This window comes from Schistocerca americana, chromosome 10 (assembly GCF_021461395.2).
Source record: "Schistocerca americana isolate TAMUIC-IGC-003095 chromosome 10, iqSchAmer2.1, whole genome shotgun sequence".
Lineage (NCBI taxonomy): Eukaryota > Metazoa > Arthropoda > Insecta > Orthoptera > Acrididae > Schistocerca > Schistocerca americana.
Genome location: NC_060128.1, coordinates 162,314,743 through 162,335,716, shown reverse-complemented (window position 1 = coordinate 162,335,716; position 20,974 = coordinate 162,314,743). Strand labels below are relative to the sequence as shown.

Sequence of the window (20,974 nt, the reverse complement as noted above, 5' to 3'; positions counted from 1 at the left end):
TGTCCATAGAATATACTGCCAGTGACAACTGATTGCTTACTTCATCTGCAAATGAGAATATTTCATTGTGTGTATCAAGCATTATCATCAGTTCTTTGAACACAAACTGGTGAAACCTCAACCATGAAAGAAAACTTAACCACTGTGAAAATTTTCAGACTATTTTCGTGCAAGTTGAAGTTCAGCTTTGTTTTATAAGCAATCTCTACAATACAGCAGTTTGGAAGTAAATACATTGCCTGTTTTTTATGGTACACGCAAGCTAATAACTGACTGGCAAAACCCTGACCAATGAGTGACAACTCTCTTGAATCACAGGTTGTGTTGCACAATGCAAGTAGATCACTGCTGTAAATTCACTGACTTTGCCAAATTTAAGATCCATCGTTGACACGAATGTTTTACTTAACATAGGAGGTGTGTTCAGAAAGTAAGGTGACTTTATATTTATATGAAAAAAATACTTATTCATCAATATTCATGTCGTCCCCTTCAAAGAAATCCCCCTCAGATAAACACTTGTGCCAATGCTTCTTCCAATCCTCAAAGGACTTCTCATAAGCACTTTTTAGTACAGCCTTGAGTACTTCCACAATGAAGTTCTTATTTCCTCAAGCATTGAAAATCTTCGTCCTTTCATAGGTCTCTTCAGTTTTGGGAACAGGAGAAAGCTGCAGGGGGCTAAATCCAGTGAATATGGTGGCTGAGGCAAGAGTGTCATGTTTTTGGCCAAAAAATCTCACAAGCAACAATGAATGGGCAGGTGCATTCTCACGATGCAAAAGCCATGAATTGTTTTTCCACAATTCCAGATTTTTTTTGTATATTGCTTCTTGCTAATGGCGCATAATGTCAATGTAATACTTCTTATTGACAGTACTACGTTGAGGCAAAAATTCATGATGCACTACAGCACGGTAACTGAAGAAAAAACAGTGACAAACACTTTGACATTTGATCAAACTTTGCATGCTTTTCTCGGTCTTGGCTCTCTGGGATGCTCCCACTGGGACAACTGGGCTTTGGTTTTAACAACTAAAAACCAATGTCTCTTCACCAGTTATGACCCTTTTAAGCAAATCAGGATCATCATTGATGTCATTCAACAGCTCCTCGTGATGCTCATGTGACAGTTCTTCTGATCAAAACTGAGAAGTTTTGGAACAAACTTTGCCAACACACGTCTCATGCTCAACACATCCAAAAAATTTGCACGGCACTAGCTGACCGATATGCCAACATTCTCAGTTACTTCTCTTACAGCAATTTGTAAGATTCACAGCTTTGACATTATCATGTGTTGTCGATGTGCTGGAGCATTTAGAGTGAGGTTTGTCATTGGCACCTTCCTGGCCATCTTGGAAGAGCTTGTACCACTTGTAAAATTTTTTTTTTTACTTACAGGAGACTCACCGTAGGTCACTGTCAACACTTCACTTCAAGTTTTTTAGATCAATTTTTCACACAAAATTAGATGCAAATTCTTAGCTTCATTTTTATAATAATCGGAAATTGCTGATTACACTAAAACACATCTAACCTTTCTATTCATCAAAAACAAATGAAGTATGCTGTACACTTGAAACTGTGAACATACATCCAGGACATGTGTACCAACATAACAAAAAAAGATCAATAATCAAATGCACATTGCCTGCACAATTTGAAAAGTTACCTTACTTTTTAAACAGCCCTCATATTAGAATCTAACACGAAAGTGATTTTTAAATTAATTTTGTTTGCTTACTGAATCATAACTGACCTTTGCTTTTATTCTTCAAAAAATTTCATCACCCCCTCCTCCATTAATCACTCCCAGGATGGGTACTACTCTCTCACACACAAAAAAAACAACAGGCACTACATTCAAGTCTCTGAATGGGGAAGACGTGCAGGGAAACCTATCTTGTCTAGCCAGAAGGGAAGTAGTAGTTGAGAAGGGAGCGGAACAGGTTTGTAGCCTATGTCCCACATTATTCAGTCTGTACAAGAGCAAGCAGTAAAGGAAAATACCAACACATTTGGAAAAAATAAAACCAAGGTTTGGCAGTGCCATTAATTTGGCCAGTGACAGCATACACACTGGAATATCATTTGAATCTAATGGATAGTGTCTGGATACACATTACGCAATTAACATAAACAGGAGTAAAGGAGAGCTCAAACTGAGTGAAGGATTACTGAGGGAATTAGAATAGGAAATGCGACACTAAGTTGTGGACAAGTTTTGCTATTTGGGCAGCAAAGTAACTGGTTATGGTTGAAGTTGAGAAGATATAGGATATAAAATGCAGAACGGCTACAGGAAGAAAATTTCTGAAACTCGGAAATATAATTTAAAGTCAAGTGTTAAGCTACATCAGTCAGTCTTCAGACTGCTGACAACAATAGTGACAACACATTACACTGGCAGTAGTACTAACCACTAACTAAAACAGCATAAAATAATCCGTGAAGCCACTGACAAAAGAAAAAGTGCCAATTGTGGAGGACAATTTTCGTAACAAGAGATAAAAGAGTATTCTTATCAAAGTCTGCCACTTCTCTCTTCTAGCACCTAGCAACTCTCGCCACCGTTCCTCTCCGGCCACTACTAGAAAGCCCGCTGCACTTCCGAAGTGTAATGCAGAAGCACGCTCACACCACTCGAGCGCGCCCACTTACGTACCCGAGCTGGACGGGCCCGGAGGGCGCCTGCCGTGCGATAGAGTCATCGCTTATGAGGGCCCGCGTCATTGACTCGGTCGCATTTGCTCCCCCCTCGTGCTACACAGGAAAAAACAAACAGCAGACATGGAGAGGGGGCATCACTTTACAGTATGAGCGGCCACTTCCAACTTGGAACTGTAGTAAGGAGGATTCATTTAGCACTTTTCCTCACCATAATTCACACTGCCTGTACACAAACATCTGTGACAAAGTCACTAAGTTAAACACCATTTCACAATAGTGAACATGTCACAAACATCCAATTTCTGATTTTATTCCAGCAAGACTGATACGAGACCTTTTCAGGTGTCTACCTATACTGACAATTCTACTGCCTGGCTGAAGCTAAGGCAGCAAACCCATCCTGCAATAATAACTACTGGGCCACTACACAAAATATATTTGAAGATAATGGATTTTTCAATCCATATGATCACGAAAACAGTATCAGTTATCAAAATTTATAACCTTACAGTTAATACCACTGGATTGCTTTCACGAGTTCAGGTTTTGGAAAATTTTACTACAACTGTAAAAGGAATCAGCCATTTAATAATTACTGGCAAACTTTCTCCCTTTTTTATAGAATGATTTGAATAAAAGATACATGTATATTTAACTGGCCCAAGTCTAAAAAAGTGAGTTAGTAAAATAATTTAACTCTTATCCTTTCCAGAGTGTGGCTTCCTATAGAAACAAACTTTACAACCTAATGTGTACAGTAAATATTTCTGAAGTCTAATGTGCACTTCAAGTGATATAAAACAAAAAAACATTTTACTGAAAGTTACACAAAGTGTGTTGATCAGTTCTCAAATGAATTTGAGGCACAACACACACTAAAAAAACGAATGTGTCAGTTTTATTGTAGTGCACTTCCTCAGGGTACAGATAATGCATCAGTTATTTTAGTGTTTTTAGTATTTTACGGATTTTGTAAGACAATGTGGCAGCACATGAGGATTTTAATGAAGCCTACATATTTATAAAAATTTGAGACAATCTGGCACAGAATCAACACAAAACAGTTGCTGCTTCTACTCCAGATCCAACTGAGGATAGAATTACCTATTGTAAGATGAGAGCCTTTCATCATGAGTCTTCTATTGATATTTTCTACTGTTAACCTTCAGTTACTTCCAAGCTAAAAACCAGTGTCTTATTTCATGCAAAACCATTAAGTAGCCAACTTTCTGCAGTCCAAGTTGGAATGTGGCTCGATTTAAAATGCTGTGGAAAGGCAGAGATGACAAGAACAGTGATAACCATGCACAATGCATTACACTACAACCTCAAAATACGACACACTGGAGAGGACAGACTATACCAAGACAAAACCTACAAAACAAACAAGTAGCAATAATTCTACAGTAAGCTACAGAGTGACAGTCTTTAAAGTTAGGATGGAAAATCTGGGACTACATTACAACCCAACACCCACTATAACAACAACAAATCTAATTCCAATGCAACAATCATGGAATTACAAAAACATACTGGTCCATTTATTTTTTTACAGGAGTATTTCTCTGCCAAGAACAGCAGTTTCTCTGCTAAAGTACATAATTTTATTTAAAAAAGCAGAACAGTTCTCAAATGTAAAATTTATAACAGCTTCAGCAAGCATTCATACCTTTAATTTCAAACGGTTAGAACATTTTTCAACAACAGCTCACCTCACTGATACAGTTACTACGCTCCCACCACCATTCCCAGTAACAACCTACATTGAATTCTTAAAACGTAGAATTTTACTTATCACAATGATTTCACATCTGTTTACATGTCAAGAATATAAAGAATTCTGTGCACATCACCCAGTTACATACCAGACATAAATGAAATTTGAAACTGTAAATTTAGAGATTATTAGTTAACTTCACAGTTTCCGTATAGAGAGAAAGTGTACAAAATTTCTTCTACAAAAGTTCTTGCCATTCAACAAGATTCTGTCTTTCAACTAACATTAGGACCCATTAAGTTTTACATTGAAGTCGAGTGTCCAGTGTGATGAATGGCACATGTGAAGAGGAAGAGAACATGCTGCTTTCTGGAAGGCAAATAAGACATATCTCTGCCACTGGCATTCTAGCTACCAATTAAAAATCCACACTGAAGGCTTGAAATGGCAATCCTGAAAGTAAGAACAACTTAATATACTGTACACTACTGTCCAAAACAAAATTACATTCAGCTAAATATCAGAAGGGGAGATAAGATGTTTATATACCAACTTACAACAAAGATAAGGAATTACTACATGGCTAGGTGGGAGAATATAACCTGAATGCTATATCTACACTGCTGATCCACGCAACCAACAAATTCAATGGGGATATAGTGACCAAGATGGAGGCTATACAGAAAACTTAAAACACACATTACAGAATTTGGGCCTTACACCTGCTGGATAACTAATATTGCCTACAGATTTAGAGCATAACTAAATACTACTGTAGCTTTCTACAATTCCACGGATGCAGTCACTAAGGCAGTTTTTGATTTAGTCCATAATGCTACTCTCACAGGCATCTATTACATGACACTGTTCTTACGATAATGATTACAGAAATATATGAATACGCCGAAACTTAAGCAGTACTGGAATTTTTGGACATCAAATAAAAAACCTCTAACATAAAGCAACTGATGCATTTACAACAAAGACCAGAACATCTGACAAAAACAGGAGGTTGTAGAGGAACATCAGCAAGGCAAACAGACACATACAATTCAAATATGACTGTGAGGCAAGTAACCAATTGTTTTCATCATACTATCAGCACTGTTAATCACCACCTATCATTTAGAAAATTTATATTTATATAAATACTTCCCACAAGATAATTAAGCACATGAAAATAAATATGAGAAACTTCAGCACACACATTATCCATTCAGACAATCTCTGATGTATTAGTCTTATCATTTTGCTGCAGAGAAAGCGCTGAAGCTAGTATAAATTCCAATAAATTATTGCCGATATTTCACCTACAATGGACATACTAACAGCAGTTTAAGACAGATCCTAAATGTACCACAGAAATTTACTACCACCTGCACCATCTACATTTCCAACATACCTGTGCAATTAACCTTCAACCAGCTGTTTAATTAGCCATAAATTCAAGTTACTAATTAGATCAATGACTAGTGCTGTCGTTTTTTGTTTGCAGGGTACTCAATCAGCTTCGTAGAATAAATTTTTTGGGCCACAACATTATCTTTTCATGGAGTACTGAACCACATAATTTACTACAATCTATGTCAACAACCTTTTTACTGTGTATTATTAACTAAATCTATTTCTGATATAATATCATTGTTTCCATTAGGTCTTCCAACTTTAATTCTCCTGCGTTTGTGGAAATTACCCTTCCAGCTGACTTTCCTCAACTCTGGCAACTGTTTCTTACCATTTCTCCAAATTTTCTAGCCTTTTCGGAACCCAATGAAATATTGATAAACAGATTAAGCTCTTCTAACTCAAGTAGAGAGGGTCAGTGAAACTTTGTAATATTCTGGTGATCCACCAGCAACACCATTTTCAGACAATGCTTACTGCTAAGCTAATGAATGAGAGAGAAATTACACTTCAGTGCTACAGCAACATCACACTCATTAGAAACGCACTATGACTTTATATTTTAGCAAAGCACAAAATACGTAGGCAATTACACACAGACAGGAAACAATCAAAAGTGTTTTGGTGCTCTGTGTAAGGTGACCTTTCAATAAAAGTAAGTTTCGACTGTACCAAACAGAATTTGTCACCAATGTCACTCCTGTCAAAAGGGCTTAAATGCTTGAACACACTATTTCCATGGGAAGAATCCACAGATTCAAGTCTTGTGCTGTTTTATAACCAGCTCTGCAGTTCTTTTGACCTCACTACAGACGTCTAGCACAACTTCAGAACAATGTAGAGGATTTGCTTGAATTTCCAACATTTGCCTAAATAGGAACTGCCAATATGATTTGAATTCCATAGTTTTCAGATATATGTCATCTGTTTATTAATACCGTATCACTTCATTCAAAATTAAAAATGATTACCAGTCATTTCCCTTACTGCTTTCCATTCCCTCCTCCCGCCCGCCCCCCCCCCTCCTAACATAGCCAATCCACTGTCATCATTCTCTCCATCTTAATCAAAGCGCTCAACTAATTCATATTACCATCATTCATTCTTGCTCGAGTATAACTGCCATTATTTGTCATCCCAAGTTTTTCTGCACCCACAGACAGTTGTCTGATGTGTTCTACTTTTCTACATTTTTTGGTAACCTGACAAATTTTCCACAAAGGTGGGGGGGGGGGGGGGGGGACCATTTTCTGTAAGGTCAATAATCACAGTGTCAGCGACTACAGTGACAGTACTATTATTATTATTTCTTTACTTTCTCAGACGTTAAGTCTGGTTAAAAATGGGACGTGACGCGGACCTTGATCAAGCATCACTTCCTTTTAACTGTAGGTATATGTTATATTGCATTTAGGAACTTTCGGGTAATTGAACATGTATCAATAATTACGGACTTCTGTAATTGTATATATAAGTTTGGATGTAGCTGTCTTGTATTGATGTAATGGTGGATATTGTGTGGTATGACTCCTGTAGTTGATAGTATGATTGGTATGATGTCAACTTCATTCTGATGCCACATGTCCTTGACTTCCTCAGCCAGTTGGATGTATTTTTCAATTTTTTCTCCTGTTTTCTTTTGTATATTTGTTGTATTGGGTATGGATATTTCGATTAGTTGTGTTAATTTCTTCTTTTTATTGGTGAGTATGATGTCAGGTTTGTTATGTGGTGGTGTTTTATCTGTTATAATGGGTCTGTTCCAGTATAATTTGTATTCATCATTCTCCAGTACATTTTGTGGTGCATACTTGTATGTGGGAACGTGTTGTTTTGTAAGTTTATGTTGTATGGCAAGTTCTTGATGTATTATTTTTGCTACACTGTCATGTCTTCTGGGGTATTCTGTATTTGCTAGTATTGTACATCCGCTTGTGATGAACTACTGTTTCTATTGGTTGTTTACAAAGTCTGCATTTATCCGTTGTGGTATTGGGATCTTTAATAATATGCTTGCTGTAATACCTGGTGTTTATTGTTTGATCCTGTATTGCAATCATGAATCCTTCTGTCTCACTGTATATATTGCCTTTTCTTAGCCATGTGTTGGATGCGTCTTGATCGATGTGTGGCTGTGTTAGATGATACGGGTGCTTGCCATGAAGTGTTTTCTTTTTCCAATTTACTTTCTTCGTATCTGTTGATGTTATGTGATCTAAAGGGTTGTAGAAGTGGTTATGAAATAGCAGTGGCGTAGCCGATGTATTTATATGAGTCATTGCCTTGTGTATTTTGCTAGTTTCTGCTCGTTCTAGAAAGAATTTTCTTAAATTGTCTACCTGTCCATAATGTAGGTTTTTTATGTCGATAAATCCCCTTCCTCCTTCCTTTCTGCTTAATGTGAATCTTTCTGTTGCTGAATGTATGTGATGTATTCTATATTTGTGGCATTGTGATCGTGTAAGTGTATTTAGTGCTTCTAGGTCTGTGTTACTCCATTTCACTACTCCAAATGAGTAGGTCAATATTGGTATGGCATAAGTATTTATAGCTTTTGTCTTGTTTCTTGCTGTCAATTCTGTTTTCAGTATTTTTGTTAGTCTTTGTCTATATTTTTCTTTTAGTTCTTCTTTAATATTTGTATTATCTATTCCTATTTTTTGTCTGTATCCTAGATATTTATAGGCATCCGTTTTTTCCATCGCTTCTATGCAGTCGCTGTGGTTATCCAATATGTAATCTTCTTGTTTTGTGTGTTTTCCTTTGACTATGCTATTTTTCTTACATTTGTCTGTTCCAAAATCCATACTTATATCATTGCTGAATACTTCTGTTATCTTTAGTAATTGGTTGAGTTGTTGATTTGTTGCTGCCAGTAGTTTTAGATCATCCATTTATAGCAAATGTGTGATTTTGTGTGGGTATGTTCCAGTAATATTGTATCCATAAGTTGTATTATTTAGCATGTTGGATAGTGGGTTCAGAGCAAGGCAGAACCAGAAGGGACTTAATGAGTCTCCTTGGTATATTCCACGCTTAATCTGTATTGGCTGTGATGTGATTATTTGAATTTGTTTGGATATTAAGTGTGGTTTTCCAATTTTTCATTACTATGTTTAGGAACTGTATCAATTTAGGATCTACTTTGTATATTTCCAATATTTGTAGTAACCATGAGTGGGTTACACTATCAAAAGCTTTTTGGTAATCAATGTATGCGTAGTGTAGCGACCTTTGTTTAGTTTTAGCTTGATGTGTCACCTCTGCATCTATTATCAGTTGCTCTTTACATCCTCGTGCTCCTTTGCAACAGCCTTTTTGTTCTTCATTTATAATTTTGTTCTGTGTTGTATGTGTCATTAATTTCTGTGTAATGACGGCAGTTAATATTTTGTATATTGTTGGTAGGCATGTTATGGGGCGATATTTAGCTGGGTTCGCTGTGTCTGCTTGATCTTTAGGTTTCAGATATGTTATTCCGGGTGTAAGTGGAAGAGGGAATGTGTATGGGTCTGCAATGTAACTGTTAAATAATTTAGTTAAATGTGAATGTGTTGAGGTGAACTTCTTTAACCAGAAATTTGCTATTTTATCATTTCCAGGGGCTTTCCAATTGTGAGTAGAATTAATTGCTTGGGTGACTTCATGTTGCAAAATTATCACTTCAGGCATTTGTGGTATCATCTTGTATGTGTCTGTTTCTGCTTGTATCCACCGTGCATGTCTTATGTTGTACCGGGTTTGACCATATGTTGCTCCAGAAGTGTTCCATGTCTGTTATGTTTGGTGGATTGTTTATTTAATGTGTGTGTTATCTATTGTCTGGTAAAATTTCTTTTGGTTTGTGTTGAATGTTTGGTTTTGTTTCCTTCTATTTTCACTTTTTTTGTATCTTCTGAGTCGTTTGGCTAATGCTTGTAATTTCTGCTTCTTTTCGTCTAATTGCTCTGTCGCTTCTTGTTGTGAGATTTTACCTGACCTTTTTCGTTTTTTTTCCGAGATTTCATTTCTTATAAACTGTGTTAGCTGTCCGATGTCTTTTCTCAGTTTTTCTATTTTGATCTGTAGCCTGTGTTGTCATGCTGGTTTTGTGGGTTTCTTCTGTGTGTTGGTTGGTTCTGATCTCTGCCTAGTGTGTATATTTAGTGTAGTGAGTGCTCCTATATAAACCAGTAGTTGTAACTCATCCATAGTTGTGTTTTCATTTATTTTGTTGTGTATGATTGTGTTGATAGTTTTTATTGTTGTTTCAACTTGTGGGTTATTTGGTGGTCTATGCAAGAATGGTCTAATGTCTGTATTTGTGTCTTTGTATTCTGTATGTGTTAGCTGAAATCTTTCTTCTATATCCAACATCTGTGTCACTTCGTGTTCTATTTGTGCTTGTTCTGGTGGCTGTCTTAAGATTTCGTGTTCCTCTGATTGTTTAATTGGTGCGTGTTGTTCTTTGTTTGTTTGCTCTGGGATGTTTGAGTCCATTACTGTATTTTCTTCTTCTTCTGATTGCACATTATTTTGTTCCAGTATTTGTTGTACTTGTTGTTTGATGTTTTCTAATTCTGACTGGGGTATCCTGTTATTTTTTATTATTACACGGATCTGATCAGCTAGTCGTTGTTCTATTAAAAATTTTAATTCTGGGCATCTGGTAATAAATGTTGTGTATACTTGTGATCTGTATCCAGTTGTGTTGGTTCCTAGGTTTGTTGCTTGGTAATAACAGAACATGAGGTGTCGATTAACTTCATCTGACCATCTCATCCTCTGTCTGTTTTCCTTCTAGGGTGGTTGCAGGAAGCATATCCTGCAAAACACCTCTATTTGGATTTAAATCATTTTCCAGTTGGCTAGCAGTGTCGTTACCATTGTGGGCGGGCATAGGGTTCAAGCGTCATCCCCGACCATGACAGCGCTTGTCCGAGGCTTCTTTAGTTCTGTCCTGAACCAACTAATCACACTAAAAGGGGGGTTAGCCCTATTAGTGGTTTGTTCTTTTCGTCGCCTTTTACGACTGGCAGAACATACCGGAGGCCTATTCTTTTCCCGGGCCTCCACGGGGATTATTATTATTATTATTATTATTATTATTATTATTATTATTATTATTATTAAGCTTTGCAAGTTACAAATGTTCTTTTCTGTATAATGAACAACATTTAAACACTTTGCTGGGGCCTCAAAAATAACATTCCTGTTTCTACTCTGTTTTAATTGTTCCCTTTGAGTATTGTCAAAGTAGCTTTTACACAGACATCCAACAAGTCGTCTGCCAATACCAGAATCTAGTAAATATCCTGATAGTCCTGGATGGTGGTGCATTAATGACTTGCCCTATTCATTGCCATTTTTTGGCTTCAATTTTTGCTATTATTTATTTATTCATCTTCAGATTTCAGATATGAAAGTTAAAAACTGATTCAATTAATGGTTTCTACATGTGCAATTTCCTAGAAAGCTGATTTTGAGGACTGCCATATGAACATAGTGGCATCAGTTAACCTTTTGAATTCTTGATTCTATTTCATCTTTTATAGAGTTATCAGAGGGTAGCGGAGTGCCAATGTCAATTTGTTTGTCTGTCCAAAAGTTACGTCACTAATATGAAGTGCATTACTGTTTGCTGGGCGGCAAGAAGTTCTGAAGTACATTGTTTCAACTGATTTTATCTGAAGACCCGTAACTTTCACAGCATTTATTCATTGTGCTGCCAGAGTTTTTAATTCGTTTTCATCGTCAGCTAACAGAACAATACCATCTGCATGTGAGGAAAGACTCCAATAAAAAAAAATTGAACATTGGTAAAAGGTTATTTTAGATATTAAATTGCTTTAAATCTGACTTAAGTGTCTCAGCATGCAACCATGCTCCTTTTTTCTTTCTGTTCCTTTTGCACCTGAAACACCACCACTGAACTTGCATTCAGGACAATGTTAGGAAATACTTTTTGAGTGCACTAGGAGCTACAGAAGGTATCACTGAAAACACTTTCCACACAACATACTATGTGCAAACATCGCAAAATCCAATTGATGCACAACAAGACAGATGCACCACAAAGCTATTAAGACAAATGTTTAAATTATGCAACTTAGTAGTCACAAACCAAAGTTCCTGTCTTAATGTAATTACACCCATGCTGCCCAGCATCTTATGAACTCAACAGCTTGAAGGTTCACACACTCCATGGAAAAAGAACAGCTAGACACTTCACACTTTCTAGCACAGAAAATAAAACTGAGGTGCAAGTGATGGGCAAATGTGGCCTATGACTTTACTTACTTCAATATAACAGGCCAGCTGCTCTGTAAAAAATAAGTTTTCTCAAAGCTATTTTAATAGGCAATTATTTAGGAAACATCAGTACAGATTACAATTCAGGTGGGCAAAAAAATAATTACAGCTAGCAACTAAAAAAATTACACAGGTTGTATAGATAATGTATTAAAAATCAGTTGTGTTAATATTCACTCTAAATGACACAGACATCACATTCGTATGCACAATAGTTTTATCTCCAAGTAACAATCTAAATTAAACATCATAAACCTCTACACATTTATACATATGTAGCCAATATGTACGAAGAGCTAACTGTAGCAACTGGGTCCAAATTTTCCATTGGAACATTTAGGATTTTAATTCTTCTAATAGGAATGAGTTATTTCAACATTACACATTTTCACTAAAGAATTAAGTCACATTTCCACAATTTCTCAAACTAATGCTGTCAATTTGTATTTACATTTCACAATACTGGTTCTTTTAAAGTACCCGTCCATCCCTTGTTATAGTTGTGAAATCATTCCACCAAACTGTGCACAGTTAGAGAATTTCCACCAAACCACTCACCACAAAGCTACCATTCTAAGTAAAGGGCACACAGTGCATAACGACGGTCATCAATATCATGCAGTTAGATGTGGGACATTAAGGACACAGTTAATACCTGAAGACTTTAGCATCCGTGAAAGGTATGAATTCTACATCCGAACAAGATTAAAACTTGTGCCTTCAACCACACAAAATATTGAAACTTTAGCCTTACACCTTACATATAATTCAAATTTGAAACATTTCTGTTATTTGGAAAACTCAAACTTGGATAAGTGATCTAAAAGCATAAAGAAACAAAATTAAAAATTAAGAACACTGAATTTTCACATTTAATATTTACTAACAGGACAAGTAATTTTATTAGTTACAAACATGGTCACCAAACCACACACACACAAAACATTGTGTTTATGTAAGCAATGTCTGATTCTTTTAACTATCATTAACAGGACTACAACATGTAGAAATATCAATTAAACATCAAATCTTAACAAGCCGATATACTGTATGTCCAGAAGTTTTTAGAGGATAGTATGGAGCTGTTTGTGTTGTGTATTCATCTTAGATTTAGTATAAAATACACATCACACTATTTTTTTATGTAAATAAATCAAATCACTGCCAGAGACAACTGTATAATATACAGCCAATTTTTCTTCTTTCCTGTTGCAAATTACCTTTCACTCTAAAAGCTAAAATTTATCCCTTAAAATATGTATCCATTCTATAGACAATTAAGTAGATTTTGAACAATTTACTCAACACAAATTATATTTTGAGAAAAAATTACATACACTGAGAAATGGTTACAACATTTGTTCATCACTGTGCTTTAAGGTTTCAATTTTTTTAATCTAGTGTTAAGGTTTTAGTTATTTTTAATCTAGTGTCAAGGTTTCAATTATTTTTAATTGAGTGTTAAAAGGGTTAACTGGTGATCTCTACATGAACTTGCTTGAGAAGAGCTCTTGTTTATAGTTGGAAAACAGTTGCTTGTGTGAAGTACTGTCCTGTAATACACTTCATAATTCCAGTAACTGCAAAATGCTCTCCAAACCGAGACTACCATCCAAAACCAATAATGCAGGAACCTGTTGAAGACAGTCTAACTTCCACAACATGTTTCCACATAATATTCCCAATAAGGATAAAATACAGCATTTCAGCTGGAAACTTCACAACCATCCACCCTACAGACCCAACCATATCACCTCTGATAATAACCTGATATTCCACTTGAAATAATGTCTTTCTGATGAGTGTTGGGAAGATTAACTCTAGACTGGCGTTAAGTGATAAAATACCAGCAGGCATTCCTATGCAGACGGGTTGGTGAAACTAGTGCAATGTTATTTTCCTTAGAAGTTAACAGCGAGCATGTGGAAAAGTGAAGTAGGTTTGCAAGAAGCTCTGTGAATATGCATCATACAACAAAATTAGGTTTTACACCTGAACTCAAAGGCAGATTGCTCCATCACAGACAAATATAATACTGAAGGTATACACACCAATGCCACCCTAGAGCACTGTGCTGAATTTGTCTTGTTCATGTATCTATCTAATGTGATGCAGAAGTAAGTTACAGTAAAAACTGCAGTTCACACTTCATTAATTATTGTTTGCACTCAAAAAACAGCAGTCTTAACTGTTGCTATTAATAATATGTTAACATATTCACAATCTGGCACATGGCACCGATCAGTTTGTGTTCATATTCTACCAACGGCTCTATCTTCTTATTCATTCTTACAAGAGTTTAAGAGAAGTCCCTAGACACCAATTTCATAAAGCAGTACAACACAGTTTTCAAGAACTCTAAGAAATCACCTTTGAAGATTTAAAGGTTATAGTGATGTAGAGCTGAAAACATTTCGAGTCACTCAATGAAATTACAATTAAGAGAGAGTAGTGTATAAGTTTAGTAATCACAAAGTCATTGGTTTGATTGTCACTAGTGGTAACATAAAACATTTATTTAAATTCTGTAATTATTAAAGTGGTATGTTGGTTAACAAATACTATATAACTAGGTAATAAAAATATGATATTGTCTTTAATACCTAATCTCATGAATATAATAAATTGAAATTTGGTACAAAATAATTATTCAAATAAAATTAAAATCTTAATATACCTCATTTTTAAATCTGATTAAAATGTATAAAATAATCTCTCTCTTTCCCTGTACAAATTACTAACTGCTTGCATTAGATATGGTCCACAGCGGACCATGTGGGGCTTACAGAAGCACTGTTTAGTTTGTGGGCGGTTCCTGAGAAAACCCAAAAAAAGCATTTTTCACCATTTTTTTGTCAGCAGCATTAGTTAGCTGAATAACCAACCATTGCAAACTGCTCAAATTTTACCAGTATATTCACTAGACATTTATTTAGAAGTGTGATCTTCCCATTTTCTAAAATATTTATCCATAATCAAGGAACACAGATTCTGGATACCAAAACCAAGTCACAGATTATGCACAGCAAATGGGTGTAATTTTTAAGATATATTTGCAAAATCTTTATCTCCAAAAACCTTTAAAGTTTTCTTGCTATCATTATCCATTTCTGAGATATAGAGGTTCAAAGATAGCCAACCTGTACATGTAAAATACAGATGTAAAATCTAGTATGATGTGAAAACGTAGTTTATAAAGCTACGAAGTACAGAGAAGTATGTTCTAATGTGTCTCCATTATAATCAGTAGGATTCTGGGAATCCCATGTTTTAATAATGAAACAATGCAAAATTTTTGTACACACAAAATCTGGTCCGAGGCATAAATTGGTTTTGCGTTATTCCAATTGCATATCAGTCACCTATCAATATTTTATTGACCCATACAGTTCCTTTCATATGAGAAACCTGCCCTGCTGTAGCAGTGAATAGAATGGAACGAGTGAAAAAATACTCTTATCTCAGCACAAAAAAGGCAAATACGCTCCTCTTTAAAAAAGACTGACTGAACAGTGGAGTACCTGGTATTTCAATGTACGTTCCTCAGGTACTTTAAAAAATTTTCCAAAGGTTTTGGCTTTCTTTTTTATGCTGACGGAGTGGGGGGGGGGGGGGGGGGGGGGGAGAGAGAGAGAGAGAGAGAGAGAGAGAGAGAGAGAGAGAGAGAGAGAGAGAGAAGAATAAGTACTAGAAGATAGTGGTTGTGGTATAGAATGAGTGCAGGAGACAATGGTAGTGAGAATGAGAGGGACACAGTGGAAGTGGAATGTAGTCAACAATGACAAGAGCGCAAGAGAAAGGGTGAAGGAAAGAGTGTCAGTGGGAAGGGAATAAAGAGAAGGAGAAAGTGGAAGCAGGTGAGAGCCAGTGTTAATGAGAGAATATATGACAATAACAATGAGGAAGAAATAGTAACAGTGAGGAAGAAATAGTAACAGTGAGAAGAGAGAGCATAAGTGGGAAGAAATTAATGACATAGTAGATGTAAGGAGGAGACAGTAATAGGACAGTCAGAAATACATAAAGAGATAATGACAGAGTTGGGCTGAATGAGTTATTGAGAAGAAGCAATAGGAGTGGATGAGTGTGAGTGACATAGCTATAGACTAGTCAGTGTGAGCGATTTACAGTTAGGCGAGCTTGTCAGAGAGAAGTGAGTTGCATGTTAAAAAGAGATGAATACATACACAAGCGAAAACTTTGTCGAAAATGTTTGAACTTGCTGAGGAAGGTAGAATGAGGCAGGTGGTGCCCTACTTTTCAGAGTCGTTTAAACAGGAATATATCCATCTTTCTGTGCTCCAACAGCAATGTTTCTCCATAGGTACATAACTGATGGATGAGTAATTCATATCCCTAGTTTTATTTATTGATGTGTGCCACTTTTTCATTTAAGTCTTACAAGTATTTTCATGCCTATCAAAAATTCACGATCACAAAATTTTCATTACTATGTGTATGGTGTTAGGAATCCGTATGGGGCTAAGAGAAATTATTTTATACTTTAACTACAATTTAAAAATGTAATTTATTAAAAATTTATTTTTATTTAAATAACTATCTTCTGCTTTTTAGTCTCTTGGGTGTGAAACTTTTCATAGATTTTGACCAGATTACAACACTGATATATGGAGAATTTCAGGTTTATTTCCATTTCTCTTCAACTGAGCCAACCAATATAATGCGTCTCACCTAGTACATCCCTCGATAAGACTGTGAAGGTAAATATTAGAGATTTGAGCTCACACACAGGCTTGCAGCAGTTAACCTTGCTGCAAACCATTTGTGATGAACAGGAAATGCCTGTGGTACACATAGTACTGTTCACCACACACTATGCAAGAACGCAGGTTAATACTGCATTGTAGTCATCCAGTTCTGTGCTCTGCTGAAAGTTTCAAGTCTCTAGCTTATCGGGAAAATAGTTTAAAGTCAACTGCAAAATTTGTATAACACAGACAGACATGAAAGTAACTTCTTCAAAACTCCTAAAAATATGAAAAATAAAGTACGAAATAAAATACTTCTGGTAAGAATCAAACTGGTGGCTTCACGATTCGTGATTTGTACATTATCCCCCAGGTACCAGAGATTTCAGTGCACTGCTTAAAATGTTTTGTAGTTAAATGCAAAGACTGCCTCCATAATTTAACAATTAGTTTTGCTGTCTTTGGCGTGAAAGGACTTTGGTTCGACTAACAATACCTCAGATTTTTCTGTGGTAGGGAGGTCTAGTATGGGGTCCACTCAGCACACAAGAGACTGAATGAAGAGCTGTTTGAATAAAGCAGCAGGGGCATCACCTACAGTCAGTAACAACTGGAGGAGCAGTCAGCCAGTCGGAACACACCTAAGGCCTAATCCATCAGTGGTGGTTAATTTTAATAGTTGATCACACTAGGAAAACTATTATTCTTCAACCACTATTTCTTCAGTTTTTAAAACAGTGTTGTACTGTTTTAGGAAATATGTAAGTATATCTGGACACTTCAGAACTGACATGGGGACAAACTCATGGGAGACAGTCCATTTGTTACTTTACAACTTTTACCATCTGTGACTGAAAGCTCTCTCTTTGGCTGTTATTCAGCTTTCAATGAATGAGTGGAAAGAAACAGCATGTTTCAACAACTACCGTGGCATCTGTTGTCTCTCCAGTGGCAAAGATGACAACTATATAAGTACACATTACACTAATGTTAGTGATGTGTACGAAGGTCTCTAAGATTTAACATGTGGTAGACTAACTCTCAATAAATGCTGTCACCCTCACTGGTCAATACCATCTGTCAATCAAAATGTAATTTTAATCTATCTAAAGCAGCCTATTCCACCACAATGCAGCACTTTCCAACAGGACAGCTAAAATACAAACATTTTGTGACCACTTTTCAAATCCAGGGCTCTTATATTCAGAAGCATTAGTAACCATTGGTCTGAGCCTCGAGAAGGGACTGTCTTTCCCTAAGAAGCCTTCGCAATTAACATTCACAGAGAGTCATGCTGTGTAACTTTCAGTGACTGCTGACATGTGTAAAACTTTACGGGAGGATGCTTTGTGAAAAAAGTAAGTTAATTATCATAAAAAATAGAACTTACATTTTCAAAAATTCAGTGACTGTTTGTGCATACACATTAGGTAGAAATGTATGTGATCCTTCTGTAACACTGATATATCTAGAAAAAGATCAATTTGCTAATAAAACAGCACCCTCCTAAGTTCTTAAAAAGTCTGTCGAGATAATTATTAATTGAAGACTGAAGAGGAGCCCAAAAGACACTGCAATCAGCAGCAACATTTTGTATATTCAGTACAAATCTCTAATCACCATCAAACACACAACCCATGTCTTCCATCATCTTTTCTTCCCAGACAATAGCGTCAACAAATATTGAAGGTAACAAGTAGTGTAGCTCTAGGATACAATTTGGTTTACTCGAAGAGGGCTTTTGTACTGTGACATACCATAAACAAAACACTCACATGCAGTACTAATGGGGAAGCTGAAAACACTATGACAATAAAGACAGCAGTGAAACAGAACTTGTGCTGAGACATGAGTGACTTCTTGTGTAGCCAATGCTAAAAATTAAAAAAAATGTTGGTATCAAGAGAAAATGTAAACAGGAAGAAAAAATAATGTGTGTTATACAGAACATTTACTCTGTTCATCCATCAGTTATACTGCTGTATCTTCAGTAAATTTCAAACATACAAATTTGAGTTTTTTCTTCATATTAGTAAAATATTACCTCAGTTTCAAAATAAAAATGAGATCTCCACTATCAATGTCTTTCAGAAGTTCAGTATGAATTGCAACAACCACATCTTTAAACTGGAGCTGATATGGACACATGTTACCTGTATGTAAACTTGTTTACTCACTACAACGCATTTCAAGCCCTGTGTGGTATAACCAAATACGAACTCTGACATCACCACATTTAATGATAACCTGTAAGTGAAGTTTTACCAAATGCATATTTTAGATGATTCACTACTGTATACTCACAAACAAGTTCATGGGAATTAGCACTACAGTAGTCATTAAATGTAGCATAGCAACAACAATAAAATTCCAGTACAGTAATACCTTGGCTGATGCTGAATTCAGCTACCAGTTTCAATTCTAGGCCAAATTTCTACCAAAATTTTCAGTGGCATGTCCACGTAACCAAACTGCTAACATTGTAGAAACAATGGACGTCCCATGTGTTCCCTGGTCAGTGTGTCACTGATCATCATTACGTGAGCATCACACCATGCACCTGACAATTCCATAGCTTTCCACTGTCTGTGTGAGGTTTTTTAAAATTACTTATGAGCGGTGACCCCAGATAGCACACTGATACTCTAGATACTTATGGAGGTGCATTTCTCATGTGAACAAACAGTATCTCCACCTTCGATACATAGAGACGAGTCTTTAGAATGGTAAATGGCACAAACTGTGCAATTATTCTTTATATTCTCTGTAAATTAGTTTATTATTGAGTTTAGTATTAAATTCTACAATATTAACAGGGCCCACCTTCTAGAAAAACAGTTTACATTTCTGTGTGCACAAACTTCTACTACAGTCATCACAGCCTCCATAGGCTGTTATTAACTTTCTCTTTAGGCTGAATTTTGTTATTCTGCAACTGTACAAACTTCCACTGCATACCTATAGTTAGTGCAGCATTCCATTGCTGTGGTCATTGGTCTGTTCTGAGCTTCGAAAAAGAAGTTTTTTTTTAATTCCTTAATTTGTATTAATATATCTTTTTCAATCTTGGCCGTGTTCTCCTTGTGTACTTCACTGTTTTTTGTTACAGAACTCATTTGCCAAGGAATTTCGCTGTAATTTGTGTTGTCAAATAAAAATTAATTAGGTTGTCAAATAAAAATTAATTAGCAGTAACATACATAACAGTGAACAATTTAAGCTGTAAAGGTAATAACAGTTGAGATGCTGAGTTGTCAGCAGGCACATTAAGAAGGCTGAAAACACTGCTAGTTTTCAAATGTTATGTTGAAGGTTTAGTCCCAAAGGTAGGAACATTTTCGGTTTTCTTTATGTGCTAACAGATAACTCAGCACCAACTATTCTCCTTAAATTATTTACATTCCATAAAGGACCTTTTCATTGTCATTTACATAGTACACTTTTGTTTTGCTTCAGGGCGCATAAACAATAGGGTCATATGTGCCCCTGTCAAAACTATAAAACACGAAGACAGTGAAGTTAAAAAACGAGTACACATCAATCCCATCCCAACTGATGTAAGAGAAGACAGCTAAAAACAGGGATGTGGATAAACATCTATAAAATACACCATAGAGAAATGGAGGTCCAGAACTAAAACTTAATGTCCTTCACCATATTGCTATGACGAATAAAAAGTAAAATGCAGTCAACAGCAATTAAAAAAGGGCATTCCATTGGGAAATGGCAGAGAGTTAAAATTTGGGTGCAATGTCCACAAAGTGATGGAGTAGAGCGCCACTCAACAAATGACAATGGCTAAAGACACAGTGCCCAATACGCAACCTAGTTAAAATGATCTCACAGCGAGAGGGCTGAGAGGTGGTCTTCCAAGCCACTGGGAGAAGCTTAATAGCACGGAGCTTGTTCTCATGAAGGGAATACCATTGATGATGCCAAAGTGACACCAGGTGCTGACACATGGCAACACACAGACCACCTGAGGGATGAGGTACGAGGACTGCAGCCTTGGCAGCAGCAGCAGCAGCAGCAGCGGCCTCGTTTCCTGTCAGACCGGTGTGACCAGGAACCCACATAAACATCATAGTGGCTCCATCAAGAGTGAGCAAGTGACAGCTTTCCTCGACACATTGCACTAAAGAATGGATGGTGTGCAGCATACAGATGCTTTGAAGGGCAC

At 36.3% G+C, this 20,974-nt stretch overlaps 1 protein-coding gene across 6 annotated transcripts in view; it reads right to left on the bottom strand.

Moving 5' to 3' along the window:
- Positions 1-20,974, bottom strand: part of LOC124552695 (V-type proton ATPase 116 kDa subunit a1) — a 113,597-nt gene that overhangs the window by 49,963 nt on the left and 42,660 nt on the right. For 2 of the 6 annotated variants that reach the window (XM_047127033.1, XM_047127035.1), the window contains exon 5: positions 12,074-12,091. The exons of 2 other annotated variants lie outside the window; for them this stretch is intronic. In XM_047127033.1, coding sequence (XP_046982989.1) covers positions 12,074-12,091 — 18 coding nt within the window. Of the gene's footprint in view, positions 1-2,668; positions 2,767-12,073; positions 12,097-20,974 lie in introns of all 6 variants that reach the window. 2 more of the 6 variants (XM_047127038.1, XM_047127036.1) reach the window with 2 other exon arrangements.